Source organism: Adelges cooleyi, unplaced genomic scaffold (genome assembly GCF_023614345.1).
Source record: "Adelges cooleyi isolate 19-005CV unplaced genomic scaffold, UGA_ACOO_1.1 ACOO_flye_CR_arks_rails_tigmint_CR_PRNA_2, whole genome shotgun sequence".
Taxonomy (NCBI): Eukaryota; Metazoa; Arthropoda; class Insecta; order Hemiptera; family Adelgidae; genus Adelges; species Adelges cooleyi.
The window spans coordinates 10,046,859-10,059,096 of record NW_026095860.1 but is presented as its reverse complement, the minus strand read 5'-3'; the positions used below and the strand labels follow the sequence as shown (position 1 = coordinate 10,059,096).

The 12,238-nt window shown below is 28.3% G+C and overlaps 2 protein-coding genes across 4 annotated transcripts in view; one reads left to right on the top strand and one right to left on the bottom strand.

Moving 5' to 3' along the window:
* Window positions 1-6,949, bottom strand: part of LOC126833484 (uncharacterized) — a 36,481-nt gene extending 29,532 nt beyond the window's left edge. For all 3 annotated transcript variants that reach the window (XM_050564855.1, XM_050564856.1, XM_050564854.1), the window contains exons 1-2: window positions 6,726-6,949; window positions 2,771-2,908 (exon numbers count right to left, since the gene is read on the bottom strand). The gene's annotated coding sequence lies outside the window, so the exon portion shown is untranslated. The remainder of the gene's footprint in view (window positions 1-2,770; window positions 2,909-6,725) is intronic.
* Window positions 6,950-7,155: 206 nt separating this feature from the next.
* On the top strand, window positions 7,156-10,075 carry LOC126833594 (uncharacterized). Its single transcript, XM_050565018.1, has 4 exons — window positions 7,156-7,868; window positions 8,063-8,429; window positions 8,760-8,966; window positions 9,764-10,075. The coding sequence occupies exons 1-4, from the start codon at window positions 7,852-7,854 to the stop codon at window positions 9,956-9,958; spliced, it is 786 nt and encodes a 261-aa protein (XP_050420975.1). The 5' UTR covers window positions 7,156-7,851; the 3' UTR covers window positions 9,959-10,075.
* Window positions 10,076-12,238: the final 2,163 nt, after the last annotated feature.

Here is a 12,238-nt window from a genome sequence, read left to right as displayed (position 1 = left end):
AAAAATTCAATTATTAATTAAACTCAGTGAGATATTGACTGGCCCATGATAAAAAAAAATAACCCTGTATAGGTATACGTTTTAGTAAATAATATAATCATAATTATGATTGACAACAATTGAAAAATATCAAATTAACAGCATTATAAATAGTGTATCACGTGCGTTCGACAGGATACCGTTACTGATTTAATGAATAACCACTGTATAGGCGCGCTTTTAAAAGCCCGGCGTCTGTTTACAACACTGTAATGTCGCCGTTTTTTTTAAGAAAGGACTTGCGTATTTTTTTACAACCAAAAAACCAAATAGAGGCCCCCGTCGACGGTGATATTTCTTGGGCTGGTTTAACTCGGCGGCGGCGGTGGTAATTCAAGCGTGAAATGCGCGACAAGGTCGTTACGCAATGTGAAATTAAAAAAAAAAAATCCATTGAAAAAAAAAATTTAACATAATGGCGATATTTAAACAATATTTTTTTTGTGTGTTCAAGGATCCCGCAAAAATACATTACATTTAATGGGCCGCGATTAAACAAATAATACTACTTATAATTATAACTATAACAATTAATAATTGTCGTTTTTTAAACGCGCACGCCAACTGTGTTGGATATATTTCTGTACACAAAGTTATTACTCTTCGGCCATTAAGTAGGTAAACTACTGTTTGTTGTAACAAACTATGTACAATTTTTCGGGGCGTTGTACTTGTTAGTTGCTATTGAAAACTTAACACCGGATAATAATAAAAAAAAAAAACGTCGGACGAGAGTGATAATCTGGCGGTTTAATGAACGCCATTACCTTTTTTTTCAGTCGATTGTTTGACCTAGTTAGTTGCTATTACACACCAAATCGAGTTAATAAGGATTGTATAATAATAACAAGACGACGGTTAACCGCTTTTTGTGTACAATAAAATTAATAACAGGTAAACGAGCGAGACTGAAATTTAACACAATTTTATAAGTAATTGTTATCAGTGCTTACCTACCTACCCTGTATAGACTTAAAGTTTAAATTTACAAATGAGAAACACACGTCTAGACACGGGACAAAAGTTCTTCACGGTTTACGCTAACGTATAGAATTCTAAGTTGAAAAAAACAAAAATAATAGTACAGCGAGGCAAAATGGAAAACCTATCATTGTTCATGTTGCTAATTCGTTATAAACCTATTATATTGTATTATGCGTTGAAAATATTTGACATTATTGCGTCTATCGTTAAGTCACGTTTGACCGCAGATAATCATCATATACGTGCTTTCTCCAAATTTGAGGTTCAAACGCACACGAATACTTATGTACTCTAACGTAAAATATAATATATATTTATATTATATGTGTTTAATATACGTTGAATCTGTTTCTGCGTTGACTGCTAAGTCCAGGCGGCATGGAAGATGAAACGAAAAAGAGATTGGCAAGTGATACTGATGACTTGAATAAGTAAGCATGCGGTTTTAGTAAATAATTTTAGACTGTTCCATTTCATAGCTTAGAAAAAACAAAACGATAAAATAACTAAAAGTAAAAAAAATACTTTCACATAAACGCAAAGAAAACACACGGAGTACACAGTACAATAATATTAATTTTACCATATTGATTTTAGAGACAAATTGAGAGCTTATTAGTTAAAATGTGTGATTGGCTAAGACCTACAGTTTATAAATTAACAGACGATATTATAACATATCGGTAGTGTTCAAAAAAAAGTTATATCAATCCAATTATAAATAACATTTGTACAGTAAGTTAATTAGATAATTATTTATGTTGGCCAACGTACATTCTGCACAGTATGCGGTTTTTTTTTTATGAGAATCTTAGTTAAAAAAATGGTTTATGCTCATGTACACTATGTGGCGCCTAAGAAAAAACGAGAACAACCTAAGCGTTCAGATGGGCCCGACAAAGATGTTCGTCCGCTACGCTTCTGGTGTGGCATTCCACTAGTATATTCTATACCACGCCATTAATAGTTATCAAATAGGTATTGTAACAACAGCCAACAAAAGTTTCAAACAACTTACACGGTGACCACACGGCAACCGTCGATAAGCAATTCATTGCAACCGTGTCTTTACAAATGAAATAGATTTTTGTCAATTATTATCACACGGCGACGACGACGATCGTAGCACCTCCTAATATAAAAATTTAATATTTCCAAGTAATACATACAGGCTGTGTGTCGACGGGAACCGTTGGAAAAAATTCGACATGCCCAAGTAACAATGGGCCTACGGTTGTGTGTATTACAGCACAATGTAGAGTGTGACCCACGGGGTTATTGTACCGCACGTCGAGGGGCTGTACACGCACAGGTAAAGGGCAAAGAAGGGTGTGCCCGGTTAAGAGGATGGGGGGTGGAAGAGCGTTTACCATGACCTTTCTTAACGCTGACAACGTTGGCCGAGGAATCCGAAACGACGATACACCGTCTTTGGGTCGAAGGGTTCTCTGCACGACAGCAAAAAAAAAAAATAATAATAAATGATAATACGAAAATCGGTAGGGAGAATTTTTTTTTTAACTTCACACACACATGACATGTAAACCCGTGTGTTATGCCCGTACCTAAGCTGTAATTTTGGAAAAAAAACCAGTCGCCGTTGCACCTCATTCCTATTAACTAATATTATTGTAGAACCAAAAGAATAAAATATCCGAGTACGAAAAAAAAAATCTATCGATGCAATACTAAATGCAGCAATAATGCTGCTGGCTTTGTATTCTGTCGCATTATATCGAATACTCACGGTCGACTGTAGTGTTGAATCCTGTAATACGTGCTGCTATCTTTACAGTTATGTGCCAACTACACAACAGCGATTAGGCTAATATAAATCATGATCAAATCTAAAATATTCCAAATCCAATGGCAAACGGGTTCGAAACTGAAACACAATTACACAACACACTTGTTTATTTAAGCATACATTACAATTAAAATTAAAAACAATAATTTATTATATTGCTTTTAATTATATACACAATTCAGATAAATATGTTATAATGTTGACATATTTATATTATTTATAAATTAAAACGGCAGTTCAATTACTAAATATACAGTGCAGTCAAGCTGTCGATAAGAAAAGTATTTTTTATTTGCTTAACTGTCTAGACAGTTTAAAGTTTTTAAACTGGCAGTCAAGTAATTTTATGAAAAACAAACTACATTTCAATTATAACCTTGTTTTAAACTGTCAAAAAAGTTGCAAATACAATATCCCTACTACAAAGTTCAGTTAGCATCAAGATATTTTTAATTTATTAAACATATATATTTCATTTAGGTTACTTAAATTTGTTTTATACTATAAAATGGGAGTCTCGAACGACTTGAACCACAATTGTTTTAAACTAAAACAGATTTATTTGTTTTTTAATTTTAAAACCAATTTAAAAATTAATTTTTTTTTCAAATTGTTTGGGATACGTTTTTCCAAATTGTTATTTAATTTATATTACAATGCAGATTTTTGGTAAAAATAAAACTATTACAAATACAATAATTTACATGTAGTTAGTTGACTTGATTTAACAGGTCACCCAGTGACCAGTGATTTAATCAAAAGGAGTCTTATGAAATTAAAAAAAAAGCAATTTTATTTATTATTGAGTCGGCACAAGAGACCAAATATATTAAAATATACAGTATACTAACTGCATAACCCAAAATGTGATCTAATTTTTTTCCCCAATCTAGTCTATAATTTATCTGTTGTCAGTTGTCAGATCTCTACTTCACATTATATAATTACATAACTATTTAAGCCTAGGTTTTTATAATTATGACTGCAGTCTGATAAATTGAAAAATATACCACTTTATTAAAATAAGCTATACTCAAATTTTTATTTGTTTAAAAAAAAGCTAGATAATATATTTTATAGTAACAATTGTCATATGCTCTAATTTGTTTTTAAGTTTTAATTTAATTTTTGATATATTTTTCCAATGTTATGTTTTAAGGTATATTTTTTATGTTGGTGTAAAACTAAATGCTCATTTTCTTACCGTTTGAAACATATTATGTTTGTAACAAATTTAATTTTGGAGAAATATAATTTTTTAAGCGCATTGATCTATTTTCTAAATTTATATAACATATGAGAAAGAAAATAGTAAATGATATTTTTGTCGAAAAAGTGTTTTTAATAAATTGGCGTCAACGCTACGATTCTCTATTGATTTAGCCAACTCCCATATTGTTACGATTATTTTACATGTAAATATTTAGTGGAAATGCTATTAATTAACAGGTATGAAGATATTGTAAGTAATAAAAAACTGTTGTTAAGCGCAAACAATGATAATAATATAATATATTATGATAAATAGATGGATTAATATAAAAATTAGAACTTGAAGTAATTTTCCTAACAGAAGAGAATAGAGAAAGTACTGTATTTTTATTTTAGCTCTCCTGTAAGATTAAAAAAATTTAGTTAACAACTTTTTACCTTATAAGCGTCAATATATTAATGCGTATAAGTAGCCAAAAGGCATTTTTAGAAGCCAAGAATTAGACCACTGCCATTGTAACATAATGCATTACGCCTTAATGTTGTATACCATAAAATAAGTACATTGATATTTAAGAGCATCGAGTCAATTTTATTTTTAAGTAACATCTACATTTAAAATTTTTTATTATGAATTTGAACAAAATATTTGTATTTTATAATATCCACTTAGGGTGGTAAGATTATAGCAATATTAACCGAAAATATCGGTAACAGTTATATATTCTATTAAAATATGAATATTGATCATAATAAATATTAAATTAAACTTAAATTAGAAAATGTTAAAGATTTTAAACAAAACATTATTAAACATTTTTTTTTAACATGCTCTGTGAAATATTAAAATTGTATAACATATAAAGTTTGTTTTTTTTGTTCCCAAAGTAAAAACCTTGTTTTAAAAAATTAGTATTCTTTATATTACACATTACCAACAAATTTTTTAACAGTCAGAGATTTTGTTAAATTCTAACCTTACAATTTATAAGTAATTCATAACAAAAATCTAGTCTGGTGCTATAAATATAATTTTAATATTTTTACATTTTTGTAACTTGTGTTACAAATATAAACGCTTCTTTTATTATGTGTCGGTTATATGGTTTGTTATATTTTTATTACATTGTTTACACTTCTACTATTAATTGTTATTTTAACAAGTTCATTTTTGATACATTTAAATCATTAGTACAAAGGCATTATGTTAACTTTAAATTTAGTTTAAAGAAAATGTTAGATTGCAAAACTAAAATTCGTTAATTGATTCTAAAAGAAATTATTTAAAAGTATAATAAATCTTAAAAAAAATAAGGAGTGCAACATTGTCAGTTTATACAGAAATGATAAAAAAGTGACTTTGTACAGTACCTAGGGTTGATCATTTGAAGATATCAACGACATTCCTTATTAAACAAGGTTATATTGTAAATTTCCAGATGTATCATAAAATTGGGCAGTAATTTATTAGAACTAAAAAACGCATTTATAGTAATTTATAGCTTAATCTAAATTATTTAAATTTGCAAACATAATACCTTTATTTAGTATTTCTTAATTCTTATTGTAACAAAATAAGTAGATAGTATGATAGTACAATCAATGCGAGATGTTTTGCGATTGAAATATATAATATATGTCAATTTTGTCATTTTCTACTTAGAACTAATACTTATAATCTTTTCTTCTATTTATTAACATTTATATACTATTAAAAATAAAAACTTTAGTTAAATATTGCAATGTAATTAATTCCTACGTTTATTTTACAAAGAGACTAAAACGTTGTAAAACTAAAAACGGTTTTAAATAGTTTTGAAATATTTCAAGGCACAAATCGTTTTATCGTTTATCGCTCGGGTAACGGGCCAATATTGAGCGATTCAAACATGGGTAAAATCAGATCTATAAAACTATTTAAATTCGCTTTATATAAACATAGTAAATAGACTACTAATCATTATAAAATTTGTTTTAAATTTAACAATATTTGGGTTAAATTGTAATAAAACAAGTTAATGTCCCATGTTACTTTTTTATAGAAACCATAAATATGTATTTATTTCCAGTGATCTTTGTGTTACTATTAATTAATCATAGATTGCAGCAATAAGGCAACATCGTAGGATGTCAGGACCTTTGAGCTTTGACGGTTACAACAGCAATTGGTCAAATGAAATTATCAAGTACTAAATGAACGGATTAAAATTATTTTCCAGCAATAATCATTAGTATTTTCAAAATGTTTGTGGAACTTCATAAAAACGAAAATGTAGGCAATATAGGCTGTATTTCAAAAAAAAATATTCTAGAATATATTATACGGCTGTAAGGGGTAATAAAATATTTAGTTTTTAAATATTTTAATGAAAATGGTAATACCTACGAACGTGTTTAGGTTCTAGAAATATTACAGATTGGGTATTGGTTAGCTGTAGCTGCATTGGCTGTATTACCACAGTTGCTCGCAATGGTAACATTATGTTGTTCTACCTTGCTTGTAAACAGAACCAAAGATCATGTCCAACCGAACCAGGTCATTGTACAAACCGCAAAGCGCCAATTTGAATTTCGGTTCAAATACGGTTGGGTATAATATTATGTCCGGGTGAACGTTATGTTTTGGGTCTATGGTGGAAATAATGGTTTGGACACACGGAGGTAATTTATAGTGAGCACTTACCTTTAAAAACGGTGCGGTTTCGTTGTTTACGCGCGGTTCTATCGAATTGGCCGTAAAGCTGAAAAAATAAAATAAATTCTAAAAAACCTTTACTAATCACTAGCGTTTGTATGATAAATTTTCCAAAACGAAATTGTTTTCAATTTCACGCCTATTAATGTTTATAAAATATAAACTGAAATATTCGAAAAAGTTTATAATTTATATTATCATATAAGATAAATACTATTCGGCCATGTTTACGAGTGTGGTAACGCAAACGATTGAAAACATGGTTGCCAATAACTGCTAACCGTTTTGTAGAATCTCTTTGACTATACCCAAATCCACCGAGATAATATATTATTTGTGTTTAGCTGCTATCAACGTTGAGTGATTTCTCATTTCAAATTGCTGATAAGTAATGTGATAACTAACGGTTTGGATTTGTACGGACATTGATATTCTTTTTTCTTTTTCACACTGGCTATTTACTAAATACTGGGTCTTAAATCTTAAAACTATATTTATATGGTTTATTATTTAGTACAAAAGGCCTTTAAATGTCAGGGTTATTGTATTTATATATATTACAATAGGCGGCAGTGATGATCATCACTTGGAATTAAATTTATTCTGTAATGAAATCTGAAAAATCCTCGCACGATTCAACTTAATTGTAATTTTAACTGAGTTCAAACTTTTAAATGGAAATGTATTGATTCTTGGGTAATACAATTTAACAGTTTTATGCTCATTAATACGCCCATATCTTGGCCGTTTTTATTATTTTATTTAACCTTTGTAATAAAAGACAGTCAAAAGGATCGTATTCTGACATCTTGATAATTTGTTTAATAATAGATATACATAAATTAACACTATATTATTATCTTATCTAGTTGATAACGATGAGTTTTCCTTGTAATATTTGTACATAATGTTATTTCTACCTTGTAAATAATTTTAGGTGTTTCATTATTTGTGATGTGATATATTTTCATATTTATGTTACTTGTTATATTGGTTTTATCAGTATCCTACTGGCCACAGAATTTATTGCTACTTTGAAAATATTGATTTTAAATAAAAAATTGTATTATTTTTCTTTTATGTGCAACCTATCTTAAAAATTACACTATTTGACATGACGTCAGAAAATGGGTAAGATTTTCATTACTCTACATTTTACTTTAATGCTTGTTTGTGCTTTTAAAATTGAAATATTTATGGTTAAGTAAATATTGTATAGGAGAAACTACTGTAATATATAATAATAATACATTTTTTATTTATAATTACTATTATATCACATATTTATATAATAATATTCATGTGAGTTTAATATTTGTGTTTAGAAAAAATGTTGAAGTTGCTGATGATGATAGTGAAATCAAATCTGTACACGATGCGTACCAAAAAGAATTATTGCGCATTAACAATAAGCATATCATCTATTTAAATAAAGTGGAGAAATATTACAAAGAACAAATAATTTCTGCGTCCAAGACAAATTCATCGGTATCAATTACCTTTGTAGAAACTGTACAAACATTGTTTCAGCGTTATCATCGCCAGTTAATGGATGTAGATGAGAATTATAAATCCAAATTAAATGCGTTGAATGAAAAATTGGATGCTGTTGTCGACAGTTACCAAGCTGTAATTCAAATGTATGAGAAAAGGCAAAAGAGTTACATTAATCAGATATTAGAATTAAAAGAGGTGATACCATTATGTTATTTTGTTGTTTATAGTTGAAGAATTACATTTTTAATAGAAATAATAATTATATATTTCTTATTTTATTTTTTAATCTGGACTTGATCTTGTAGGGTTTAAGTTTTAATTTTTTAAATATTATGTTCAATAGTATGTTTTACGTATTAGCCTCTACGCTTTTCATTACCAATTTATTTTGAAACTATTATCATCTTATATATATATACACATAGTAGTAAATAAGTCGATTTCTAGTTTTATTATAGTATTATCGAGTTGAAAACGATTTGAATCGAAGTTTTAATCTTGGTTTTATTTGTTTGACGTAATTAGACAATTGACAAAGAAACTAAATCAAAATTAAATTTATTATCCAAAATTGTAATTCTGGAAAACGAAAATGCTGTTTTAAAATCAAACATCAGTAATGGTTATACATCCAAAAAAAAGTCAATGCCAGAGTTTGAATTAAGATTTATTCAATATGTCATAGTTGGCATTCTTTTATGGAGTTTAGCAACCAAATGGTATGAAGAAAAGGTATGTTTGATTTAAAAAAAAAATTATGTGTTTTTAATGTTGCAACCCTAAGTAAATATCATACCTGACCAAAACTTAAAATTTACATTTTTTGATAAAAATTTTAAAACAATCAAATGTATACAACATAAACATTTTTGTAAGGATAGTTTTATAAATATTATAACAAACAATTCAATTTTTTTGTTAAAGAAAACTATTTTGGGCCTCTCATAGCGTTTATACTTGAAACATTTTAGCAAAATTTAATCAATAAACAGAAAAGAAAAAAACTGAGTAGTATGTATATTAATTACCTAAAGGTAATCAGTCAATATAAATAATATAATACATGTTCTGTCAATAATAAAACAAACTAAAAAATTAAAAAAACAAATTTTCTTAAAATATGAGGTAAAAAGAATAATTACTTCATAAATGATATGAATTGTATACAATAACAAAATTAATGGTATAACATATAAACATGATAATTTAATAAATTTTGAAAAATCAATAACATGAATGGTTAGTAATAAACAAAATTAAAATGTGTTGTATAAAAAAACTGTAGATTTTTCCCAAATTTAAACCCAGACAAACAAAACCACATATAAAATAATTAATTAATGTTATTAATTGTACAGCAAAAGAAGGAAAACCGAAACTCAAGTTAATCCACAATACAAGAACACAACTGTTTTATTTGTAGTTGTTGATAAAATTTGTTTTGTTTGCTTTAAAAAAACAAATAATTTTTAATTACTAACAATTTTAACTATATGGACATTATGTTATTGTACTATTTTTTATTTCAGAGTTATATGTCTATTGATCATATTAGTATTCCATATGGTTTACAGATGACATTATCAGTTACTGTTTTGCTAATGTTTTGGAATTTAGTAAGATTTGGAAAAAACGGAAAACTTGCAATTATTGCAAGCGTGATAATAATATGTGGAATTATTTATGGAAGTTTATTATTTTTTGAGAGAAGTAATTATTTTTAATTTATTTTTGTTTATTCAGTGTGCCTTTGTTACTATATTTTTTTACAAATTTCTTCTAAAAGACTGTCATATTTTTATTCATAATTTTGCTTGCCATAAAATATTTTTATCTTTTATTTTTATAATTATAATTTAACGATAATATAAGTTACCAAAGTAATAGAAATGTATTATAATAAAACATTGAGTATTATATTTTATTATTTTTTGGTTAACCAATAAATAATTTATTGTATGAAAAATATTTTTATTTGTTTAGTGAAGTGTTAAGTACAGTAATATTATATTAGTAATTTTTGGTGTCCTGTATAATTAGTTAAATATAAACCGTGGTGCAACAGGAACAAGGTTTGTGGATGGTAGTATCATTATGCAATTACCCAATTTGACAGAATTATTATTTTTGTTAATGTTTAACAAACGAAAAAAGCTACTATCTATTTAAATTCTTAGTTAATTTAAAATTTTAGTTTTTATATTTCAAGTATAGTAATATATAAATTATTGTTTCTACTTTTTCTCTCTAACATTACACTTAGTATAAATCATATTTATATATATTTAATATTAATATTTTTTTAGTGTTTTTACAGGTTTAAAAACAATTTAGTAGAGCGGGAAAATTCTCATTAATAATTAATTGAGCAAACTCATTTGCTAAATTTGCACTCTTTTGTAAGTTGATTGAACTATTAACAAAGATATTTGTTTATTAACAAATGTACACGTGCCTTGAAGTTAAAGACGAGGCAACCCCTTTGAATTCTAGAACTAAATTAAAATAATGTTTATTCACCATAATAATATTAAAAATGTATTATATAATTACTCCTTAAAATACGTTCGGGGGCAAATTCACAGACACGTGTAATATTTATTGCCAGTTGTCTTTATTCCAGGCGTTAGACTACTACATATTTTTCTGTCGAATAAACGGCGATAATTTATTTTCTTCTAACCCCAAGTAGTCCATAAAAGGTTATTTTGAGTAAAAAAAGACTTAAGGTCGGTTACAAAATTGTGTACCTAAATTAAATTTGACCAAAGTTATTAGTTCTACCATTTTGTCAAGTGTTGTTTTAGTATTTATACACTAGTTTGAACTTGAATATTTTACTTAAATTATATATCACATTATTTTTTTTTCATAACAATAATAGTTATTCCATACAGCATTAGCATAATGACAGAAACGTCATTATCATGTCATTACATTTACTGGATGATAATGTCAAACACTTGCCTTGTATCTAGTAAAAGTGCAATATTTTTCAGATAAGGCGAGACTTCTTTAACGTTGTTGGAATATATCAGTAGTTTGTAAATGTTTTTCGACATGTAGCGTATGATTTTTGAAATTATATTCGAAGCACATTTTCCGTGCTGTCTGCAATAGATTTTTGTAGACTTTGAGTGCTAAATGATACTTTTTTTTTATATTGTTTGTCTTCGGGTGCATTTTTCGGCATTACTGGGATCGCATCGTCGATTTTGTCGTCGGAAAATCCGTACACTAGTCCTAAATAAGATTGTTCCGAATCGATTAGGTCGACAAGCGCTATTTTTTTATCAACCGCGTCCACGTTTCTTAGGTATTGCTTGAAAAACCGGACGATCGATTTGTACAGTACACACGAGTCCAGCGAGAATTGTTTACAAGATATGCCAGCCAATGCTTCCAACACTTCCCCTGTATAACTCCTGTAAGTGATTTCGTTTTTGCACCCCGCACAAGTTTGGACGATGGTTTTTATAATTTCGTATAGTATAAATATAACGGCTTTTATGGTAGTCGATTGGTACTTGATGAGATATTTTGGATGCATTTGGTTTGTGACCAACTGGCGAATTTCTTCAAAGCTCTTCAACTCGCCTTCCCACGAGACTTTGACATAGTTGAGCATGGACAAACCGTTTAATGGATTTACACACTTTTCGAAAACGTTATTCATCGTCAATTTGTCTAGTGTAAAGTCTTCACAGTTATCGTACGACTCGGGAATAGCAAAAACTTCATAGTTGTGTGTGATCAGTTTGACGACGCACCTTATAACTTCCGATTTGTCCGACAGCCTCTTGCAATGCATATCCGTGTTGGCGTTTATCGACTCTGTAAACTCCATCCGAGGCGAAGATATTGGACAGTTGTCTACGGTGTAATGTTCGATCAAGTTGACGATGAAAGCCTGATGGTGTCTCAGGTTTTCCAATTTGGAAAGCACATGTCTTCTTTCATCTATGTCCTTGGTTTCCGGGGCTGCGGTGTCGAGCAACTCTTTA

Bases quoted from the DNA above. Each gene is read 5' to 3' on its own strand.
- LOC126833594 (XM_050565018.1), top strand. The intron at 8,430-8,759 runs GTGATACCATTA...TGACGTAATTAG, and splicing joins AGATATTAGAATTAAAAGAG to ACAATTGACAAAGAAACTAA. The intron at 8,967-9,763 runs GTATGTTTGATT...TTTTTATTTCAG, and splicing joins CCAAATGGTATGAAGAAAAG to AGTTATATGTCTATTGATCA.